This window comes from Mauremys reevesii, linkage group 15 (genome assembly GCF_016161935.1).
Source record: "Mauremys reevesii isolate NIE-2019 linkage group 15, ASM1616193v1, whole genome shotgun sequence".
In the NCBI taxonomy this organism is placed as follows: Eukaryota; Metazoa; Chordata; order Testudines; family Geoemydidae; genus Mauremys; species Mauremys reevesii.
The window spans coordinates 1,361,428-1,385,541 of NC_052637.1; the positions used below are offsets into that span (position 1 = coordinate 1,361,428).

The 24,114-nt window shown below is 50.3% G+C and overlaps 2 protein-coding genes across 2 annotated transcripts in view; both read right to left on the reverse strand.

Moving 5' to 3' along the window:
- Positions 1-10,168, reverse strand: part of LOC120383476 (zinc finger protein 271-like) — an 88,460-nt gene extending 78,292 nt beyond the window's left edge. The window contains exons 1-2 of the mRNA XM_039501634.1: positions 10,114-10,168; positions 7,881-8,991 (exon numbers count right to left, since the gene is read on the reverse strand). Of these exons, the coding sequence (XP_039357568.1) occupies positions 7,881-8,991; positions 10,114-10,147 (1,145 nt within the window). The 5' untranslated portion in view covers positions 10,148-10,168. The remainder of the gene's footprint in view (positions 1-7,880; positions 8,992-10,113) is intronic.
- Positions 10,169-21,464: 11,296 nt separating this feature from the next.
- LOC120382909 (zinc finger protein 501-like) lies at positions 21,465-23,895 on the reverse strand. Its single transcript, XM_039500388.1, has 2 exons — positions 23,841-23,895; positions 21,465-23,062 (listed from the first exon to the last, which is right to left on the reverse strand). Exons 1-2 carry the CDS (start codon positions 23,872-23,874, stop codon positions 21,858-21,860), a joined length of 1,239 nt encoding a protein of 412 aa, XP_039356322.1. The 5' UTR covers positions 23,875-23,895; the 3' UTR covers positions 21,465-21,857.
- Between the last annotated feature and the right edge of the window lie 219 nt (positions 23,896-24,114).

Below are 24,114 nucleotides of genomic sequence, written 5' to 3' on the forward strand. Positions count from 1 at the left end.
TCAGGGGCCATGGATAACCATTGATTCCCATCTGCTATAGCAGCTTGTAATGTATTGGAAGACGGTGATCAGGTCCCCAACTCAATCTTCTTTTCTCCAGACCAGACCTGCCCAGTCTTTTTTAACCCTTTCCTCATAAGCCAGAGTTTCTAAACCTTTCATTTGTGTTGCTTTCCTTTGGCCTCTCTCCGTCTTTCCTAAAGCTGTTTCAGGGCCTGCTGCATTTCTGCCCAGCTTCAATTCCATTCCCCCAAAATTGGAAAAAAAAGACCCCTTTGACAGAGGCAGATTTTAGCAACAAGTCTGTTTCTCCCAAGGGCCACACTCAAATTTCCAGGGCCTGGCTTTCACTTGGGTTCAGTGGCTGTAACCTGTTGCTTTGAACCGCCAGAGGTCTTGTTTATCTTTTCTGGCTAGCAAGTCCCTTTGACCCTCTGTCTTCACCTGCGCCAAGTAAACCGTTCGGCAGATGAGTGTCAGACACACTAATCGTGAGAGCTAAACTCTCTGGCGAACATTGTGCTCTGCTTTGCTCTTCCCAAGAGGCAGCAGTTGCTGTACACTAAGTAAGATAAGTGTCAAATGACTGTTACCATTGCAGTCAGGCTCAGAGACATGGTTTGACTCCTAGGTCGGCACAAAAAAAGTTGGTAGAATCCCTCTACTTTACGAAAAGCTCTTTCTTTGAGGGACGCGGTATCTCTGGAACCCAGAGCTCAAATTACCCAAAATTTTGTTCACTGACCCAAAGTCTACATTGCAACAGTAAGCCGGCCTTAATGGCCAGCTGGTGCTCCGGTAGAACCATGCATAAGAATCCTACGCAAAGGGTCCTTCTGGTCCCATGAGTGAGAAAAGGTGGAAAATACTGGAAGTGAATCATTGGCTGTGCAACAGGTGTGAACCTGGGGGGTTGGTTTTGTTGACTATGGGGCCACGTTTCCATGAGAGAGGAGGGCTGTCTGAATGGGACAGCCTGCATCTCCCAGATAGGGGGGCTCATCTTCTCTGGAGACGAGCGGGAGCAGCTGGCCCATGTTAAATTAGCAATGACGGGGAAGGCGCTAAGAAGGCATGTGCAGTACAAATGCAACTCTGCATGCCACAAACAAATTGAACCCATGTGGCAAAGGATGTGAAAAAGCGGAGGGTGGGGGGCGGAAAAATCAGTTGCTTTGTACCAAACGCTGGGAATCTGGGTGAGAGGTAGGACTAGCTGGAGGTTCTCCCGGATGAGAAGACATTTGATAGAGCTGGCTTTACTGAAAATTGGTGGGATGATCCTTATGATCACAACATTAAAATCTCTGCAGGCAAAAGAGGTGTTGGGGGGGGCAGGGGTGGTGTTCTTTATGAAAGACGCCATTACCTGTTTTAGAGTGAATGATAACTTGGAACTGCAGGATCTTACATGCATATGTTCAGTGTCATCTTCTCCTTTATTTCCTGCCCATCAGCTCAGCAGCAATGATGGGTTTGGATGAAGTCTTCCCACCACTTTCTGTCTTGTATCAGATTCTTGGCTTCCGTCATCTTTAAAATCTTTTTATTCTCTGTTCTTCACCACGACTAGCTAATGTAGCCTCGGGCTTCCTCTATTTCTAGTTGCTTGGTACTCTGGTATGCATCAGGAAGCTCTTTAAGAGCCCTGGGGTGGAAGTTATTCAGGCCTGCTGATGGAAAAAAAGTTTATCCTTAGCAAATGGTGTTGAACAGCCTCCTTAGCTACTAAGCAGTGGGGGAAGAGGGATAGCTCAGTGGTTTGAGCATTGGCCTACTAAATCCAGGGTTGCAAGTTCAATCCTTGAGGGGGCCACCTAAGAATCTAGGGCAAAATCAGTACTTGTTCCTGCTAGTGAAGGCAGGGGGCTGGACTCAATGACCTTTCAGGGTCCCTTCCAGCTCTATGAGCTAGGTATATCTCCATATATTAAAATCACCACATGTGACTTCTGATCTATCCAAACCATCATTCACATTTTCATGAATCTTATGTAACAGCAGTATTTCTTGCCCATCATTTTCTTATCACATTGTCATTTACTTTCTGCAGTCCTGAAACTCTCAATATCCCCAGCTCAGTTCTGCAGTCACTATCTTTCATTCATTGGCTTTCCTCATATTCCAACATTGCACAAGATGCAGGGCCAAAGACATTTTAATAAAAATCAGCATATATGAGAGAACGCTTCTGCCAGTACTGCTGTATGGATCAGAACATTGGTACATGGCTCCATGTGCTAACTTATAAAGTCCAGGAGAAGACACTGGTGTGGGTCTATTATAGACCATTCAATCAAATTAGAGAACAAGAGGAGTTACTCCATAAGCACCAGTCTGTAATGTCTGGAAAGAAAAATTGCATTGTTATTGGTGATTTCAATTTGGAAGACATATGCTGGACATTTCATGTAGCCAGGGGTAAAACATAATTGGATTGTCTAAAAATTATCACAGTTTTCTAAAGCAAAAGATGGTGGCCCTCAAATGAGGTGATTATTTTGGATCTCAGGATGGATAATCACTGGACTGGAAGTGGGTGATTGCCTAGGGATCAGTGATCATGACAGGATTACATTCAATATGCGTAAACAAAGATTAGTCCCAACCAGTAACATATATATGTTTGGTGCTTCAAAAGGGGACATTTCCAAAAGCTAAGGAAAATTATGAGCAAAATTGACCGGGAAGAAAAAATTCAACAGAAAAAATGTGATTGAAAATGGGGATTTGTTTATGAAGAGTTATTAGATGGCAACAACATAAACAAACAAATGAAAAAAAAAACAAACCCTGTCATGATTCTACAGTCAAGAAAGAGAACAACTTTGCCTGAAATCCCATCCTGGTTCAGTGGTGAAGTGAAGCAGCAATTAGAAATACTAAAACAACATATAACAAATGGAAAAAAGAGGAAATAGCTAGCATTAGAAGTTGTGAAGTGTAGAAAATTGATAAGGGAAGCTAAGGACATCAGGGAATACCCTAGTGCTGGCAGGGCTAATGACAGCAAGGAGTTGGTAAAGTATATTAGGAGCAAAATAAATCTTACCAATGGTATAGGCCCATTATTAGCTGGAGATAGTAAAATTGTTATTAGGGATGCAAAAAAGGCAGAAGTGTTTAATAAAGAGTCCTGTTCTGTATTTGGAAAAAAGCAGGATGATGTGTTTAATCACATGAGGATGATGAAGTACTTTCCAGTCCATTAGTAACTAAGGAGGCTCTTCAACACCATTTGCTAAGGATAAACTTTTTTCCCCCCCCCATCAGCAGGCCTGAATAACTTCCACCCCCAGGCTCTTAAAGAGCTTCCTGAGGAGATCTCTGCTCCAAATAATAACTTTTAATAAATCATGGAATAACATGGGAATTTCCTGAAGAATTCCAGAAGGCAAGTGGGATGACCTGGGTAACTATAGGCCACTTAACCTGACATCAATCCTGGGCAAAAATTACAGAAAAAATAGTCAATATAATTAATAAATAATTAAAGAATAGGAATATAATTAATGCCAGTCAACATGGCTTTATGGAAAATAGGTCTTGTAGAAAAAAACAACCCTGATTTCATTCTTTGAAGAGATTAAATATTTGGTTAATAAATATAATGGGGTAAATGTAATATGCTTAACACTTTTTAACTGCATGACAGTCTGGTAAAAAAATTACCCCTATACAGTATCAATAAAGCACACATTAACTAAATTAAGAACTGGCTAAATGACAGATCTCAGGAAGTAGCTGTCAGTCAGGAAATCATCATCAAATGGAGGTGTTTCTAGTGGCATTCCTCAGGGATTGGTTCTAGAGCCCTCACACCGCTCAACATTTTCCTCAGGGATCTGGAAGTCAGTATAAAATCATAGGCGGCGAGTTATATTACCGCATATTGGGCACCAGCAATATTCAGAGCTCAGGAGCCCAGCTCACCCCCTACACCCCTACTCTCACCCTGAGCCCCTCCCACACCCCAAACCCCTCATCTGCAGCCACACCTCTCACCCCACACCCCTGCACCCCCTCCCATCCCCAAAATCCCTCCCAGAACCTGCACCCCCTCCCTCTGCACCCCCTCCCATCCCCAAACTCCCTCCCAGAGCCTGCACCCCAATCCTCTACCCCAGACTAGGGCCTGCACCCCAGACCTTCTCCCCCACCCAAACTCCCTCCCAGAGCCTTGGGCAGGTTGGGGATGGAGTTTGGGGGGGGGGAGTTTGGGCAGGGGCGGGTTCTGGGCACCACTAAAATTTCTACAAACCTGCCACCCCTGCATAAAATCACTGCTGATCCAATTTGAAGACGACACAGACATTGACAGAGTGGTAAAGAATGAGGAGGACAGGGTCGTCGGGCCCATTCGAACACACTGTGTTTTAATAAGGCCACATACCAAGCTGCACATCAAGGACTAAGGGATGCAGGGCGTAACTAAGGAAAAGGCGGCAGTGATTCTGAAAAGGCTTCAGGGGTCAGAGTGGAGAAACAACTCAACATGAGCTCCCAGTGCGCTGCTGTGGCAAAAAAAGCGAATGGGATCCTTCATGGGCGAGTTGTATGGGCCCCTGGTGCCCATGCTCCAGGAATATTCAGAGCACGGGGGCCCGGCTCCATCAATGTTCGGGGCCGGGTCTCTCCTCTGGCCCCACCTGCTGCCCCCACGCACCTCCGCCAGAGCATCTCCCTGCCCCGCCTGCCGCCCCCGCAGCAGGGCTAAAGCAGCTTCCTCCCCTCCCTACCCCACATGATACACCACTCCTGGAAGCGGCTGGCACGTCCCTGCAGCCCCTTGGCAGGTGGGGGTGTCTCCGCACTCTGCCCCCGCCCCAAGCGCTGACTCTGCCATGGGAACTGCGGCCAATTGGAGCTGCGGGGGGCGGTGCCTGTGGGCAGCGGCGCACAGAGACCCCTGATCCCCCCGCCTAGGAGCTGCTGCCCGAGGGGTATGCGGGTCACTTTAGGGAGCCGCCTGAGGTAAGCACCACACCCCTCTCCCGCACCCCAACCCCCTGCCTCAGCCCAAAGCCCTCCCCCCTCCCCCTCCTCAACCCCCTGCCCCAGCCTGGAGCCCACACTCCGCACCCAAACTCCCTCCCAGAGCCTGCACCCCAAACCCGCTCCCACACCCAAACTCCCTCCCAAAGCCTTAGGCACGTGTGTGTATGTGGTGCGGGGGGAGGGACTTGGACACTTTCTGGGCACCACCAAAAATTATACAAACCTGCTGCCCCTGAGCATCAGCAGGGAGATGAATTTACCTCTGCATACGGCATTGGGGAGGCCAATACTCGAATATCGGGTCCAGTTCGGGTATCCACATTTTTAAAAGGATGTTGAAAAATGGGATCAGAGCCATAAAAATACTTTGAGGGTTGAAAAAGGTGCCTTGCAATGAAAGATGTTACAAACTCAACCCACTTATCTTAAAATGGGCAGGTGAGCTGATTTGGGTACCTTTGGGTAGAATTTCCACTACTTGCATCCGACGAAGTGGGTATTCACCCACAAAAGCTCATGCTCCAAAACGTCTGTTAGTCTATAAGGTGCCACAGGATTCTTTGCTGTTTTTGGGTAGAGAAAATAGTGGATGCTAAAGGGCTCGTTAATCTAAGGGGAAAGTACAGCAAGAACCAATGCCTGGAAGTTGAAGCCAGACAAACCCAAACTGGATGTAAGGGACACATTTTTATCAGGGAGGATAATTAATCATTGGGACAAATGACCAAGGAAGTGGTGGAGTCCCCATCTCTTCACATCAAGACCTGAGGCCTTTCAGGACGATCTGCGTTAGCCAAACACACGTTATTGGCCTCAACATAGAAGTATCTGGGTGAAATTCTCTGAGCTGTGTTATGTAGGAGCTCAGACTAAATGATCTAATGGTCCCTTCTGGCCAACAGCTCCTCTATGACTGTCATGCCTTACACCTAGCATAGGCCCCCTTGAAGCGGTGAACCAGAAGGTTTGTGCCACTGGAAGGAGTTCTAGGAGGTGGTGTGTTTAAGCTACGGCAGATTTTAGGGGGTCGCCACTGAGTCCAGGAGCTGGGCAGTTGGACTGTGTGGTTACAATTCTCAGAAGATGGTGGTAGATAGGAGGCAGGTGAACAGGAAATGACAGACAGAGAGGATTTTCCCTTGTAGAAAAGGGATTTTTGCCACAGACACACAGATTTGGCAGTTCCGGGATGTGCTGCCTGTGGCGCTCAGGGTTGGGGAAAGAACCTAAAAGAAGATTCCCAGGTGGACTCCGCGTCCGTTAAAGGCCATTTTTACTCATGATTCAAGACAAAGGACTCTGGGAGTTTGAGAAACTAAATTCCACTTTATTCTTTCCAAGCCAGAAATAAAAGCTAAAATCTCCTCCCCACACCCAGTACCCTGCTCAGCTCAGAGCATTTCGGCCCCAGCCCAGCAAGGCGCTGCTCCCACCTCCCGCAGGCATCAGCAACGTTGTACAGTGGGCAGAAAAAATGCAGAGGATCCATTAGAGACACCGGGATTCAGTCACAGGGAAGCAAATGCTGTGAGAGCAGGAAAACCAGGGAGCTCGGGTTAATGGGAGCCGGAGAAGGGTGCGGCATCTCCAATCCTGGCTGAGGGGTTTATCCCCCAGGGACGTCCTTGGCGTGCATGTGGTGAGCATGACAGAGAGAGTCTCCGTCGTCCCAATAAAGGAAGCTGTGGAGGGGGTTCCGGGTGAGAATCTTGGTTCACAGACTCCCCATTGCCTTCCAGTCGCAGTGATGGATGTCAGCTGGCCTCAGGGCCGGCCAGGCCTGTTGACTTCCCTAGTTTCCTTCCTGTCTCTGCTCAGTCTTGTCCTCCCAGGAATCACTGGTAGACCCAGCAACTCCACAAGCAGCGTCATTTGTAGCCCTTTGGGATTCAGGGACAGTTTCACCCTGTGATCCCAGGCTAGTTCCCGTCTCTCTCCGGCTCTAGTGCAGCAAGTTAACAATTCTCAGCCTCAGCTGTCTGGCTCTCCAGAGAAAACCCTGCAGTTTCCCAGCCCCTTATCTCTCTCCTGACCCTATCTCCCATCACTGCAGGGATCCAGCAGGAACTTCCTCCCGTTTCAGTTTCTGCCTCTTGGCCTGCGACCCTCACACTGGTCCCATCGGTGTTTGTGCTCATGGTGATGTATAATAATCATTGTTCAAATAACACTAACATCTCATGGCAAAGGTTCGGAAAATGGTACAAATAAAGGAAGAGCGTTCTGGCAAATGGTCATTTGTCTTTTGGAGTCCCCACTAAATCTACACGATGTCCTGCAAAACTAATATCCTACTAGGTGACCAAATGGCCTTCAGCAAATAGAGAACAAGCCACAATACAGGGTGGACTATAAGAAACTTTCCGGTTCATATATAGTGACATCCCAGAGCACATTCCAGATGATTCAAAATCAAGAGAACAGACTTACCTACACGCTCTGAACTATCAACACCTGCTTCATTCGGCGCCTTCTTATATTGTCATGATGGTTACAAAAGTTTTAACATTGTCCTAATGAAAAGAGAAAACCCAAATTCCCATCTGATGGAAACTGGAATTTAAGCTCAGAACGATCACAGACTGTGGGGGATTCATTTGAATTCTCCCTCCAGTTTTGCAACATTTTCACCTGCAGCCTCCCCGAGTCTGACTTAGCATGAAAGAAATCAAAGATATATGCAGGGGAATTGGATTTTTTTAAATAAACTGTGGCCAGCCCCAGTGATGGAATTGATTAGAAACTCCTCACAGGAGAGGAATTCTTAATGTCAATTCCACTCTAAGCATTTTCCATGTTAAAGATATTTAAGAGGTTTATTCCCTGTATGACTTTCCTGATGCGTGATACAAGCTGACCCCAGCTGAAGCTTCCCCCACATTCAAGGTTTCTTTCCTTTGTGGATTCTCTGATGTCCAATATGGGTTGATTTCCGACTGAAACTTTTCCCACACTCGAGGCATTTATAGGGTCTCTCTCCTGTATGCATTCTCTGATGTTTAATAAGGGCTGTGTTGTCAATGAACCTTTTCCCACAGTCCAAGCACTTATACGGTCTCTCTCCTGTGTGAGTCCTTTGATGGGAAATTAGATTTGAGTTCCAGCTGAATGTTTTCCCACACTCGAGGCATTTATAGGGCTTCTCTCCTGTATGCGTTCGCTGATGTGAAATCAGGTATGAGCTCTGATTGAAACTTTTCCCACACTCCAGGCACTTATAGGGTTTATCTCCCGTGTGAGCATTCTGATGTGAAATAAGATCTGAGCTCAGAACAAAGCTTTTCCCACAGTCCAGACATTTATAGGGTTTCTCACCTGTGTGGGTTCTCTCGTGCCTAATAAGATCTGAGCTCTGAATGAAGCTTTTCCCACATTCTAGGCATTTATAAGGTTGTTCGCCTGTGTGGGTTCTCTGATGCCTAATAAGGTTTGAACCCTGATTGAAACCTTTCCCACAGTCAAGGCATTTATAGGGTTTCTCCCCTGTGTGGATCCTCTGATGGGAAATAAGGTTTGCAGTATGACTGAAACCTTTCCCACAGACAAGGCACTTATAGGGTTTCTCCCCTGTGTGGATCCTCTGATGGGAAATAAGATTTGAGCTCTGACTGAAAACTTTCCCACAGACAAGGCACTTGTAAGGCTTCTCTCCAGTGTGGACCTTCTGATGTGAAATAAGATGTGACCGCCGAATAAAGATTTTCCCACACTCGCTGCATGTGTTTTTTTTCTCTTCTCTGGGCATTCGCTGCTGGGCTGTGGTTTCCTTGAGGTCCTTGCAACCTCCACCATCATTTATGGGTTCACGTGTTTTCTTCCCTGGCTTGCATCCCAGCAATCTCTCTGACCTGCGCTGAGTTCCACAAGGTTTTCCTCCTTTACGATCCTGGTAAAAATTCCCCTTGGTTCTTCCCAATACTGTTCCCTGCAGATCCACATCCTCACAATTTTCCCGCTGTGGATTCTCCTTCTCATTCACCATCCCAGCACCCCCTGGAATAGAGAGAGAGAATCCAGACAGGAGTCATCTCCCGTGCTGGGGAGGAAGGAACGAAAGGGGAACAGCAAAGAGGGGAAAACACAACACAACAACCGTTGGGGAGACCGAGAAAGGGAACATTTACTAATCCCTCTGTAATTTTTCCTTCTCTGAAGTGGGTCCCTGGTGCTCCATAATCCATTAAAACTGGGATATTCCTTCTCATTGTCCGAGCATAAAGGAACTTCTTTCTTTTACACTCTCTCTCACTCTAGCTTCACATTGTGCTGCACCAGGTACAACAACGGCACCACAGGGTGAAGCCGGGAACAGAGGTTTCAAAAATAAATTAAATAAAAAATGGAGCCTCCATGCTTGGAAGAAATAACCCAGTTCTAACAGACAACACAGAGCACCAGGGACACACAAGAGAGAAACTGGATTCTGCCTCCAGATCCCTTCCAAACACCCAGGGGATCATAGAGTCTGGGGGCGGGGAGCTGCTGCCACATTTCAGTCAGCGTGTGGGTGGGTGACGTCTGCCCCAAAAATGGAAATAGTCCAAGGAAGGGAGGGGAAGAGACAGGAATGAATACAGACAGGACAAGACGATGCTTCTGCCACCTCAGAGGATGCAGGATAGAGATGAATTAGGCCTCCCTTGTTTTTCCGAGTCTCCTATCCCATGGCTGAGGGAGTGGGGCTCAAAGTCTGTCGAATGGGCTGTGGGGACTTTGGGGTCATTGCCCTGAAATCGCAGGGTCTGTCTGCACAGCTGCTGGGAGGTGTGATCCCCAGCTTGGTAGACAGACAAGCACTAGTGTCTGACAACAGCAATGTAGCCATGGCAGCATGGCTGTGGCTCGGATTAGCCACCTGAGTACAATCCTGCCCTGCCCCTGGGCATGTCCTCAAGTGGCTAGCGCTAGCCGCTATCTGCGCTGCTATTTTTAGGCACTAGCTCTAGCAGAATTAGTGCATGTAAAGCCCCCTGAGCTGGGAATCCCACCTCCCAGATGCTGTGTGGACGTAACCTAGGGGACTTGGGAAGAACCTGAGCAGAAGCCGAACTGGCCACATCATAGACCTCCCCACCCAATAAGCTTCTAATAACCACGGAGACGGGAATCCCTTACCCAGCGAGGTCACCATCTCGTAGTTCTCCTGCATGACGTCCCTGTAGAGGGTTCTCTGAGCGGGGTCCAGCAGAGCCCCCTGCCCCTGGGTGAAATACACAGCCACCTCCTCGAAGCTCACCGGCCCCTGAAACAACAAGAGTCCCCCACTCAGCACCTGCTGCTCCAGCTACAAGCCCATTATTCATGGGGGAGGAGGGCTGAACCCTGCTCAGACCAGCCAGGAGGCTTCAGGAGGGGAGAAAGAGAGAGCTCCTTGCCCCTCCCAGCAGATGGAGGATGGCAGGGGCCTTCCCATTTATCTCACACCTCTTAGCCAGAGGCTTATACAGGTTGCAGGCTTTGAGGCTGTGACAAAGCAGGGCATTTTCGTAAATGTTTTGTATGAACACTGTGTGCGCGCCTCAGTTTCCCCTGCCTGTTGCAAGGGTGTTTGATCTTCTCAGCGAACCCTAGGGGGCCAGGCGTGACTGTCATCTAGCTGCTCGGTCCCAGGCAATGGATGGACATTTTGTAAATTAGAAATGGATGGCTGGAAGGTAATGGGGAGGCACCCACTGCAAGAAGCCAGCCAGTTGTGTCAAGTTTGAGAACAGAGAGAGAGGTGGAGGCTGGGTGACCAAAGGATGGAGGAGGGGCCTGACTGAGGGTGGGCTGTCACTCTCCTTTTTTGGGTCGGGGGCGGGGGGGGGGGGGGAAGAATCAGGACTTTGGGCTCTGGCTTTGCTGTAACTTCTTGTGATCCGAAGTAACAAAGAACTTTTCCAAGCTGCATTCCAGAGAACTAAAATAAACCCTTCTGTTTTACAGCGCTGGGCTGGGAGTCACTGCGGAAGTTGAGGGTGCAGGACTCCCCTTTCAGGGGAGGTGTAAGGTCTTCCCCCAGGTGGGCTCGCTGCGGGAGCTCCCGGTGTGGAACAGGGGCGCTGACGCCAAGCAGGAAGTGAGAGTGTGCCCGGAGGGGGGTCACACAGCAGAGGGTCCTGCCTGGGTTTGATTCAGAGCTGTTCCAGAACCGGTGACAGTTCCTCCAGACAGCTGGGTGTGAGGGGACGGGGCAACTCCGCTGGGTGCCCCCTTCAAATTTCACAGCAGCCTCTGGCTAGTGGGTTCAGGCGCCAGCACTGGGAGTCTGGTTCGTTTTCCCAGCCCTGCCCAGTACATTTCTTTCCTGTTCCACAAATGGGGGAATTTCCATCCCCGCAAAGGGCCTGTTCTGAACATTATGCCACAGACTGAACATGTCCCAGCAGGTTTTCCCGACTCTGTCACCACCTCCCTCGCCCTGCGTATTTCCTGCTCCAACACAAACCCACCAGCAGCCCTCTGAAACTCCCCTCTCTGAACGGGTTTCCCGTCCCCCTGCAGGATGTGTTGTAGTCACTGGGATCGGGCAGCCCTACCCCTGTGGGGAGCTCCATTTTCAGACAGAGAGTGAAAATTCATACAAAGTTACAACCACCGATAATAACAAATGTTGCTAGGGGTACGTCTTCACTACCCGCTGTATCGGCGGGTAGCAATCGATTTCTCGGGGATCGATATATCGCGTCTCATCTAGACGCGATATATCGATCCCCGAACGCGCTCATGTCGACTCCGTAACTCCACCAACGCGAACGGCAGTAGTGGAGTCGACATGGGGAGCCGCGGACGTCGATCCCGCGCCGTGAGGACGGTAAGTAATTCGATATCAGATACTTCGACTTCAGCTACGTTATTCACGTAGCTGAAGTTGCGTATCTTATATCGATTTTCCCCCATAGTGTAGACCTGCCCTAGGAAAAGATACACAAAGGAGATAGGCTGGGTCAGCCCAAACAAGAAAGGTCTAAATAGACATGGGAGGAGTGGGCCTGAAACCTGGGTCTCCTAAAACCCAACAGAGCGCCCCGCCCCAGGGCTGGAGTCAGTCTCCCTCTCTCTCACCCAACACTTATGCAACCATTTATACATGGTGGAACAGCTTCAACGGGTGAGACTGAGGGGTACCCCATGGCCCTATGCACCAAACTCCAGGATAGGGTTCAGGGCTAGGAATCACTCAGCAGCGATAGCCAACTAAGTCCCTTTGAGGGGCAGGGACATATGACCCACCCCTCTCCGCAGCGTTTCCCACGGGCTAGCTCCCCAGTCAGCGGGCTGTTTTGTGGATTCCGTTTTTAGGTGCTTGGCTCTGCCCCGGTATAATATAGGGAGCCTGGGAACCTAAACCAGGGTTGTGGCTTCACACCTAAAAGTGATGCTTAAGTCTCTGTATATCTAGCGCTCAGTGATTTTCCTTTGATCATTGGGAATTTAATCACCCACCCAATCTCCATTTGGTGTCACAGATTTTTAAAGCCAGAAGGGGAAGAGACCATTGAATTTAGAAAATCTAGTTTGACCTCCTGAACTCAAGAATTGGAGAATCCACCACTTCCCATAGTAGTTTTTTTCCCAGTGGTTAATCACCCTAAATTTCCATTTGAATTTCTCTGGCTTTCAGACATTCTTTCTCCTTATGTCTCTCTCTGCTAGATTCAAGAAGCTTTTCGAACCTGATATTTTCTTTTCATAACCAAATCAATTACTCAGCTCAATATTTCTTCTTCAAAACTGAGGAAATCTCATCTAATTTAAAAATTAGAATGCAAATATCAGTGAATTTTGAGATTTTATATTACTATTTGACAACTGAGACAGAAAATTAGGGAAATATGAGAGGTTTCACATGCCAGCTAATTAGAAGGGAGAAGGCAAAATCTTTTCTTTTTTTCTTAATAGTGGTTATTTTGAGAAATAAGTAAGCACATTTATACAGATAACATATTAGTCTATAAACAGAGAAACTGAACACATTTTGAGGGGATTTTATATCAAAATTTGGCAAGTGAGAAAAGAGAAAAAACAGCAGAGGGGTTCCAAAGCAATAGTTTTCTAATGGAGAGAAAACGGACTAGATCAGTGGTGATCATATTGCTATATTTATATATAGGCGTGACAGAATTTGATTTTTTTTTTTAAAGAATTTCAATGGATAATATCAATGTTTGTAAGGATCTCTCTTTGAATTTTTTTTTATTTGAATTTTCACAGTTCCGGAAAACTATGGGGTGAGTCAGACAATAATTATTTCATGACTGTAGACATTGGGACTCAAAAAGTTAAAGCTTTATAACCATTAAAACACAAATGGTCAGCATCACATGTCAAAATATGCCCCCCTCTCTCTCTCTATTAAATCACATTGCAAGAAGTTCTCAAGCAGCTTTTTTCTTACTTTGCCTAGCTGTATATTTTGATTATTATTCATGGAAATGCTTTTTCATCTATTTGCATGTGTAGGGTGAAACTGACGTTTACCCCCAAAAATCTCATCCTTCCAGGCCTATTTATATAGAAGAGAAAAAAAATGAACAGATTTATATCAATATAACCCACACAAACTACACTAAAAGCATGTTATTAAGGCTGCCTTGCACTCATACATTAGGACGAAGGTTCTCAAGCAGGGGTCCGAGGCCCCATGGGTGGCCACAAGCAGGTTTCAGGGGGTCCGCCAGGCAGGGCCAGTGTTAGGTCGCTGGAGCCCAGGGCAGAAAGCCAAAGCCCTGCCTTCTGAGGCTGAACAGGGGCGGCTCCAGGCACCAGCTCTCCAAGCGCGTGCCTGGGGCGGCAAGCCGCAGGGGGCACTCTGCCGGTCGCAGGTAGGGCGGCAGGCAGTGTGCCTTCGGTGACTTGCCTGTGGAGGATCCACCGAAGCCGTGGGACCAGCGGACCCTCCGTGCTTGGGGCGGCAAAATGTCTAGAGCCACCCCTGGGGCTGAAGCTGAAGCCTGAGCAACTTAGATTTGCAGGGACCCCGTCCCCTGCAGTGTGGGGCTCTGGACAATTGCCCTGCTTCCTATCCCCTAACACCAGCCCCAGCTTTTATGCACCGAAAAACAGTTGTTGTGGCACAGCTGGGTCATGGGGCTTTTATAGCATGTTGTGGGGGCTTCAGAAAGAAAAAGGTTGAAAACTCTGTATTAGGACAGTCTGTGAGCAGGTCACACTCTGGGCTGTTCAGCAGAACAGGATCCTGCCCCGTTTCAGAGCAGGTGTCTCTGATGGAGCAAACAGGGCCCAGCAGCAGTTCAGAGCAGGGGAGATTCACCCATCGCTGGGGCACGAAGGGGCCGGTCTCACGGGGGGGGGGCGCTCAGAGGTTTGTAGCGGGGTTACATTTGCAGATGAGCAATAACCTCCCCCCCTCACCCCTCCCTTTCAGTCTCATTTCTCACCCCTCCCCTCCCTGACAACCCAGCCCCAGGGACACACCAGGGAACCCCTCTGGGCCCGCCCATGCCCCCCCAGCCGCTCTCCCCCCCCGGGGCCCACCCATGCCCCCCCCAGCCGCTCTCCCCCCCCCAGCCGCTCTCCCCCCCCCGGGGCCCACCCATGCCCCACCCAGCAGCTCGCCCCCCCCCGGGGCCCACCCATGCCCCCCCCAGCCGCTCGCCCCCGCGCCTGAACCCCCCGCCGGCCCCGGGGGCAGATCCTGGGCAGATCCCGGGCGGCGACTCGCTGCTGGGGCCGCAGCTCCGGTCCCTCCGCCGGGCGCTTCCCAGCCAGGAGCAGCTGCCCGGGGCGGCGAGATCTGGGGCCGCTTGTGCAGAGTCACTTTCCTGCCCGGCCCCCCCGCCTCACCTGCAGGCTCCGGCTCGGGGCTGGGGCGGGCGGAGCCCGGGGCGGGGAGGGGGGTTAGTGCCGGGCTCGCCCCGCACGGACCCCGCCGGGGAGCGGCAGCGGCTCAGCCCGGGCTCCCGGCGCACAATGGAGGCGGCGGCAGCGCCTGGCCCGGGAAGGGAAACAGCGCCGAGGCCGGGGCAGGCGCCCAGGAGCGGAGGATGCTCAGTAACATCTGCTGAAGCTGCTGCCCGGACTCCGCCCGCCCTTGGCCTGACAATGAGTCTCCCCGCTGGTGCCAGGGGCTAAGGGGGCAAATCCGAGGGGGATGAAGGGGGCAGAATCTCTGCAAGGGGGCTGAATGCCCAGGGGGGTCGGACAGCTGGCAGCAGGGGAAGGAGAGGGGCTCAGGGGCAAAATCAGGGATGGGGGGCGGGGGCCAGGAGCCGGGCGGGTTAGGAACGGGGCAGATGCTCTGCCAGATGTTGGCAGAGGGGAGACACCGGAGATAGAGAGGGGCAGAAGGGATGAGAGTCACCCCGGATAGCGTGAGCCAGCAGCAGTGGTTGCAAAAATAGGTGTTGTGGTTCAGAGGGGCTTTTCCCCTCCCTTGCAGAAGGGCACGTCTCAGCCCCCGCTTCCCAGGGCTGTGTGCTTGAAGGCCCAGGGCATCCCATTGCCCCTAGCCGATAGGACAGGGGTGGGCAAACTTTTTGGGCAGAGGGCCACATCTGAGTGGGGAAATTGTATGCAGGGTCGGGACAGGGGGCTGGAGTGCGGGGTGTGGGAGGGGGTGCGGTGTGCAGGAAGGGGCTCAGGGTAAGGGATTGGGGCAGAGGAGGGGTGCAGGGTGTAAGAGGGGGCTCAGGGCAGAGGCTTGGGGTGCAGGATGCAGCAGGGGCTCAGGGCAGGGAGTTGGGGGGCAGGATGTAGGAGGGGCTTAGGGCAGGAAGTTGGGGGGCAGGAGGGTGCGAGATTCAGGCAGGGGGCTTCGGGCAGGGAGTTGGGGGACAGGAAGGGTGCAGGGGGTTGGGGTGCTGGAGAGGTTGCAGCAGGGAACTCAGGACGGGGGTTGGGGTGCTGGGGGGTTCTGGCCAGGGAGTTGGGGTGCAGGGAGCTCGGGGCACGGTGTACCAGGGGGCTTAGGGCAGGGAGTTGGGGGGCGGGGTGCAGGAGGGGTTCAAGCTCCGGCCCGGCACCACTTACCTCGAGCGGCTCCAGGATGGCAGCGGCGCACACGGGGACCAGGGCAGGCAGCCTGCCCCGCCCCCACTCCAGGAAGTGCTCCGGCCCCTGGGGGAGGGGGCACGATGGAGGGTTCCGCATGTGCTAACCTTGCCCCGCCTCCAGGTACCTCCCCCGAAGCTCCCATTGGCCGCGGTTCCCCATTCCCGGCCAATGGGAGCTGCGGGGGGCGGTGCCTGGAGGTAACCCACAGAACCCTCTGCCCCTCCGGTGCCGCGGGTCGGATGACTGGATCCAAAGCCATGAGGGGTCAGATCCGGATCCGGCACGTGGGCCATAGTTTGCCCACCCCTGCGATAGGATCCATTGAGCTGCTAAAGGAGACTTGAGTCAGATAAATATTTGACATTCACCCCCCACACGCTCAAAAATTATAATTCCAAGATACATTTTTAATGTTGAAAATAATCTCTTCTCTTTTCCTGTAATCCACTGTAGTTTCACTCCTTTCAATTTTTTAATGCTATTTTTTATTCCTTGTAGCCCCTCATCATTCCCCTACATTAGCACCCTGCCGATGGATGTCACTGTGCTACTTAGTTGATATTTTTAATAGCAAATAATCATAGAAAGTATTAATAGTTGCTAGTAGCCAGGGCCGGCTCCAGCATTTTTGCTTCCCCAAGTGATGGGGAAAAAAAAAAAAGCCGCGATCAGTGGCACTTCAGCGGCAGGTTAATTGGCCTATAGTTATCCAGGTCATCCCACTTGCCTTTTTGCAATTCTTCAGGAATGCCCCTGTTAGTCCATGATTTATTAAAAATTATTATTTTGGGGGGCAGAGTTCTCTTCAAAAAGCTCTTTTAAAGCTCTGAGGTGGAAGTTATCCAGGCCTCGCTGATGGAAACATGTTTATCCTTAGTAAATGGACCCCAGGTCAATGGCACTGTAGATCTTACACCAAAGACAACAGTTCTGGCCAATCCTGTAATAAACTAGCAAGATTTATTAACTAAGGGAAAGAAATGGGAGTTATTTACCAGGTTAAAGCAGTTAAACATATACAAATGAATGAGTTACAGTCTTTAGTTCCAAAAAGTAAGAAGAGTTTCTATCATAAGTAACCTTTACAAGTCCTTTAGGGCTATCCCAGGCTGTATAGCTGGGGATCCCATGCTTTTGCTTAGAAATTTTGCCCTTGCAAAGTCCAGCAACATAGAGACAATTTAGTACTTCTTTGCAGGGGATTTTTTATTTCTCTTTCTTTGCGACCCCCCCAACAGTAGAAATTTGCCTGCATATCCTCACCTCATGTTGCTGGGGGCGGGGCAGACCCCTGCAGTGGTGCACCCATATCACAGGCAGCGGCTTAACAGGGGGCCAATTGCTTTGTGCCAGGAATAGGAGCCTGCAGCTGGGCCTGGGATCAGCCGGCTAACGGCAGCTGAAACTCCGGTTTGGCTGAACTGGCTGAGTAGCATTGCCAGGACGGCTCTTCAACCCGGAAGGACTTGGCCAGCGGCTGCTCGATGCTTATGTCTGCAGCTGGGCTTGTTCCTCTGCCTGCCAGTCCAGCCCTGCTCTGTTCCTGACTCCGGCTCTGATCACTAGGCCGGACTACCCCACCTCCTGCTCCGGGACTCCTGGCTTATGTAGCCCAAGTTGTACGCTGAGCCAGGCCCTGTACCACCGTGCTCCAAACAATTCCTCTCATTTGTGCCCCTGGCTCCACCTATTTCCTCCCCTCCAACTCAGCCCCTTTGCCCCTCCTCAGGCTAGCCTCACCCTGCCATTTGGGGAAGCGATGTGCCCTTGGGATGAGTGATGAACTCAGCCTAAAGAAGCAACGACGTTTGTGGCACCCTCATAAAATCAAGGATAGTAACACCTCACTTCTAACTAGCACTTTTCACCCATGGAGCTCAAAGCCTTTTACAAAGCAAATCCGCGTATGCAGCGGCGTGGTCGCTAGGTTGGTCCCAGGATGTGAGAGAGACACGGTGGGGAAGGGGATCTCTTTACTGGACCGACTTCTGGTGGGGAGAGAGACAAGCTTTTGAGCTTACACAGGGCTCTGCGTCATCATACTGAGAGGGTCACAGGTAACTACAAGGGGGATCAGAAGCATAAGTTAACATGTATTTCAAAGGATCCTTCACGGCGAAGAGGCCAGTTAACACCTCTCTGCTTGTATGGGGGAAAGAAGGGGAAAAACAAGAAGTGAGGGGAAATGGGATGTGGGTTATAGATTGTTGTGATAAGCCGCGGTGGCCAAATCCTGGCTTGTGAGTCACATGCAGCCACGTAGCTTAGCACGGTGCCCTCCCCGCCTGTTCTCCACCTACCAAACTGGGGGTGGGGAGGGGGAGCTCAGGGCTTCTGCCCTGAGGCAGGGCGGTGGGGTTAGGGGCTTCTGCCCAGCAGCGAGGGGAGTCTCGGGGCTTCAGCAGGAGTGGGGCTGAAGCCCTGAGCCCCAGCAGGTGCCTCCCGTGGGGCTGAAGGCCCAAGACCCCCCTCCCCACAGGGCAGAAGCCCCTACTCCCACCGCCCTGCTGCAGAGGAGACGCCCCAGGACCCAGCAGGCGTGCCCAGCTTGCGAACTTCTGAAGATTATTATATGCGGCTCGGAGGGTATGTTTGGCTGCCCCGGTAATAAGCCATAAATCCAGTGTGAGTGTCTCTGTTCAATCCATGATTTGTAGTGTCTAGTAAAGTTATGAATTTAAGTATAACGCACCCCCCTGAGAGGCGGTAGTTAGGTCAATGGAAAACGTCTTCCCTCAACCTAGCGCTGTCTACACAGGGGGTTAGGTCGGCTTAACTCTACAGCTTTCTCACCCCCCATCAGGGCTGGTGCAACCACTTAGGCAAACGAGGCGGCCGCCTAGGGTGCCTAGTGGTTTAGGGCGCCTAAAAGCCCGCTCAGGAGAGGGGGTGGAGCGGAGGTGAGCTGGGGGAGGGCTGCCCACAGTAACGGGGCGCACAGGGGAACCGCTCCCCGCCTCGATCACCTCCACTCTGCCTCCTCCGCTGAGCACGCAGCCCCCGCTCTAAGTCTCCTCCAATCGGCGCCACAAGCCTGGGTGGGGAGAATTAGAGCGACTCCGGCGTGTTCAGAGGAGGAGGCAGAGCCGAGGTGAGCTGGGGCGGGCTCCTCAGGTGGGGTTAGCTGCCGCGGGGGAGTGGGGGAGTGTCCCCAGGCAGGGTTAGCTTCTGTGGGAGGGGGGCTCCCCAGGTGGGGGGCTGGGTTAGCTGCCACGGGGGGGGGCTCCTCTGGTGAGGGGGCAGGGTTAGCTTGGCGGGGGTGCAAGGTGGAAGTTTCGCCTAGGGTGGGAAACCTCTTTGCACCTGCCCTGCCCCCCATAGCAATGTAGCTGGGTTGACATATATGTAGTTGTAGACCATGTCTCAGTCTCTGCCTCTTGGACTGCGACCAGCCCCATCAGCGGTTGTGCTGGTGGTGATTTATAATAATCATTGTCCAAACAACACTCAAATCTCATGGCAAAGGGTCGGAAAATGTTACAAATAACATGAGGGTGTCCTGGCAAATGGTCCTTTGTCTTATGAAGTCTCTGATAAATCTGCGCTATGTCCTGTAAAACAAAACTAATATCCTACTATGGGATCAAATGGCCTTCAGCAAATAGAGAACAATCCATAATACAGGGTGGGCTATAGGACACTCCAGGTTCAGATAAATCAGTATCCCAGAGCATGTTCCAGATGATTCAAAATCAGGAGAACAGACTGAACTGTCTACATCTGTCCCATTCAGCGCCTCCTTATATGTTAGTGTTACTTACAAAAATTCTAACGTCATCCTAATGAAAGGAGGAAACCCAAACTCCTATCGGAAAACAAACAGCTGGGCAATAAAAAGGCCAGAAGCTGCTTTACCCACAGATGGAAACTGGGATTTAGGGTCAGAACAATCACACTGTGTTTGGGATTGAGTCAAATTCCCCCTCCAGGTCTGCGACACTTTCATTTCCAGCCCTCAGGAGTCTGATTTGGTGGAGGTTGCGACCAATGTTCCCCCTAATTTTTTCCATCCATGTGCAGAATGAATTTTGTGTTGTGCACCAAATTACCGAGGTAATGTGTGGCTGTGCACCACCAGTAGAAACAAAAAACCTAGAGATAATATATATAGTTTTAAAAAGTTACTATAGAGATAATTACTCCAGCCAGCATATTAAGCATTTTAGAACTCACTACTCAAAGAATTAAATTTAAGCGTAAGAGAGCAATAAAAATGATGGCATGCATAGACCAGTCAAAAACCTCAAACAACAGCACTGTGAAAGAATAAAATTACAGAGAATATATGTGCATTGCAGGAAGTATCAGGAAGTAACAATAACAACAATAATACAAATATGTGCTGGGAGGTGAGTGTGAAAAACAGAGTGTGAGTGTGCGCGTGTGACAGAGACACAGTGTGTGTGCGTGTGAGACAGAGACACAGTGCATGTGCATGAGACACTGTGTGTGTGAGAGACACACACATTGTGTGTGTGCGTGTGAGAGAGACACACCTTGCCCCTTTAAGTATGTTGCCCTTTTAGCTACACTGGCACTCAAAACAGACACAGCAGCAGCCACCAGCAAGCTCCCTCCATCCCACTCCTGAGCCCTGTTGCGTTTCACACACCCCCGCAGAGATGGGGTACAGGGGTATGGGACGCCCTGACATCAGTGCCCCTGCTCCCCGCCTGCTCTGCACAGCAAGCAGGAGGCTCCTGGGAGCAGCTCCAAGGCAGAGGGCAGGAGCAGCGTGGCAGTGGTGGGAGGGGCACCTGAGCTGCACAGCACTTGATAACTTGCTGGGTGGCCTCGCGGCCACGTAGCTTACAGGGAACTTAGATTGGGACCACTGTATAAATGAGATGCTCAGGGTTGGTCTAGACTAGAAGTGGTGGAGGTTTGGTCCAGGCCAGGGCTAAACATGCCAGCTACCTGACCAGTTTTCCTGCACTAGACAACTCTGGGAGGCAGAAAGGCCCCTCGGCTCAGCAGCCAGGGCTACAGCAGGGAGGAGGGGCTGTGACGTGTAAAAAGTTCTGAATGAAACATTTCCCACATTCAAAACATCTCTGCCTTCGCTGTGGATCCTTTGCTGTGAAATAAGAACTGAACTCTGAGTGAAACTCTTCTCACAATCCAGCCGTTTATAGAAGCGATCTCCGGTGTGGGTTCTCTGATGTGTATTCAGTGGTGAATTGTCTTTCAACTTTTCCCCACAGTCAAGGCACTTATGGCGATTTTTCCCATGTGGATTCTCTGGTGCCTAGTCAGGTTTGAACTTCGAGGGAACTTTTTCCCAATAGGATGTTTCTCCTGAATGGATTTGGTGATGCACAATAAGATGTGAGGGATGGATAAAGCTTTTATAGGGTTTATAGACTCATAGACTTTAAGGTCAGAAGGGACCATCATGACCATCTAGTCCGACCTCCTACACAATGCAGGCCACAGAATCTCACCCACCCACTCCTGCAACTTATCTCCCATGTGGATTCTCTGATGTCCCATAAGGCGTGACTTGTCACTAAATTCTTTCCCACACTTTATAAGGTGTCCCTCCTGTATGGATCCTCTGATGTCAAATTAGGTTTGACCTATGATTGAAATTTATCCCACAGTCCTGGCATTTATATGGTTTCTCTCCCATAAGGATGCTGTACTGTGAAATAAGATCTGAGCTCTGAAAAAAATGTTTTCCCAGAGTAAAGGTATTTATAGGGCTTCTCTCCTGTGTGGGTTCTCTGATGTATACTAAGGTGTGCTTTGTCATTAAACTTTCGCCCACTGTCAATACTTCTATAGGGTCTCTTTCCAGGGTGGGTTCTCTGATGAGTATTAATTGTGCTTTACCATTAAACATTTTCCCACTGTCAAGGCATTTATGAGGTTTTTCCTGCCATGTGGGTGTTCTGGTGTCTAGTCAGGTTTGAACTCTGACTGAAGTTTTTCCCGCAGTCGGGGCATTTATAGGGTGTTTTTCCAGTATGGATTCTCAGATGCACACTAAGATTTGAGCTTTGAAGGAATCTTTTCCCACATTCCAGGCACTTATAAGGTCTCTCTCCTGTGTGGGTTCTCTGATGTGCCGTCAGATCTGAGCTCCAACTGAAACTTTTCCCACACTTGAGGCATGTATAGGGTCTCTCTCCTGTGTGCGTTCTCTGATGTGCAATTAGGTATGAGCTCTGATTGAAACTTTTCCCACAGTCCAGGCACTTGTAGGGTTTGTCTCCGGTGTGGGTTCTCTTGTGTCTAGTAAGGAGTGAGTTTTGATTGAATCTTCTCCCACAGTCGAGGCACTTATAGGGTTTCTCTCCCGTGTGGAGTCTCTGATGAATAATAAGGGCTGAACTATCACTAAATGCTTTCCCGCAATCCAGGCATTTGTAGGGTTTCTCTCCTGTATGGTGCATCTGATGTCTAACAAGCTGCATGTTCCAATCAAAACTTTCCCCACATTCCAGGCACTTATAGGCTCTTTCTCCCGTGTGGGTTCTCTGGTGTGAAATAAGATCTGAACTCTGAATGAAGCTTTTCCCGCATTCCAGGCATTTATAGGGTTTCTCACCCGTGTGGGTTCTCTCATGCCTAAGAAGATGTGAACCCTGAATGAAACCTTTCCCACAGTCAAGGCACTTATAGGGTTTCTCTCCCGTGTGAATCCTCTGATGTGAAATAAGGTGTGCGGTCTGGCTGAAACCTCTCCCACAGACAAGGCACTTGTAGGGTTTCTCTCCAGTGTGGATCCTCTGATGGGAAATAAGATGTGACCGCCGAATAAAGCTTTTCCCACACTCGGTGCATGTGTTTTTTCTCTCTTCTGTGGGGATTCTCTGCTGGGCTGTGGTTTCCTTGAGGTCCTCGCAATCTCCACCATCATTTATGGGTTCACACATTTTCTTCCCTGGGTCATATCCCAGCAGCCTCTCTGACCTGCGCTGATTTCCCCAGGCTTTTCCTGGTTTATGATTCTTATAAAAATTCCGCTTGGATCTTCCCAATACCGTTCCCTGCAGACCCACGTCCTCACCACCTTCCTGCTGTGGATTCTTCTCCTCATTCTCACTCACCATCCCAGCACCCCCTGGAATACAGCGAGAGAATCCAGACAGGAGTCATCCCTGTGCCGGGGAGAAAGGACCGAAAGGGGAACAGCAAAGAGGGGAAAAACAACACAACTCCTGGGGAGACTGAGAAAGGGAACATTTACTAACCCCTCTCTAATTTTTCCATCTCTGAAGTGGGTCCCTGGTGCACCTGGATCCATTAGAACTCGGATATTCATCCTCATCTTCCAAGCATGGAAACACCTCTATTTCTGAAGCCCTCTCACTCGTTCTACCTTTACACTGTACTGCATCAGGTACAACAACGGCACCACAGGGTGAATCCAGGAACAGAGGTTTTAAAAATAAATTAAAGAAAAAATGGAGCCTCCATGCTTGGAAGAAACAACCTATTTGTAACAGACAATACGGGGCACCAAGAGAAATTGGATTCTGCCTCCAGATCCCTTCCAAACACCCAGGGGGAAGTAAAATCTGGCGGGTGGGGATCTCCTGCCAGATCTCCGTCAGCGTGGGTGGGTGAGATCTGTCCCGTGGATGGAGCTAGTCCCAGGAAGGGAAGGGAATAGACATGAGTGAATACAGACAGGACAATACAATGCTTCTGCCACTCTTTTTAGCTACTAGCTCTAGCAGAATTAGTGCATGTACATCTACCCGAGCGGGGAATCACACCTCCCAGATGCTGTGTAGACATAACCTAAGGGAATTGGGAAGAACCTGAGTAGAAGCCAAACTGGCTACATCAGAACCCCTCCCCTGCTTCCAGTAACCGAGGGGATGGGAATCCCTTACCCAGCGAGGTCACCGTGTCGTAGTTCTCCTGCATGACGTCCCTGTAGAGGGCTCTCTGAGCGGGGTCCAGCAGGGCCCACTGCCCCTGGGTGAAATACACAGCCACCTCCTCGAAGGTCACCGGCATCTGAAACAACAAGAGTCCCCCGCTCAGCACCTGCTGCCCCAGCTGCAATCCCACTAGTCCCAGGGGAGGGGGCCGATAAAATGGAAGCTTGGGGAGGGGGGGAGTTTGATTTCAGCTAATTAGAGACGGAGGAGGCAAAATCTATTT

What these genes read in the sequence shown, in the direction of transcription:
- LOC120382909 (XM_039500388.1), bottom strand. Translation starts at nt 23,874, where the DNA reads ATGCAGGAGAACTACGACACGGTGACCTCGCTGG. An exon ending in CGACACGGTGACCTCGCTGG is followed by an intron (nt 23,063 to 23,840) that starts GTAAGGGATTCC and finishes GCTGTATTCCAG; the next exon opens with GGGGTGCTGGGATGGTGAGT.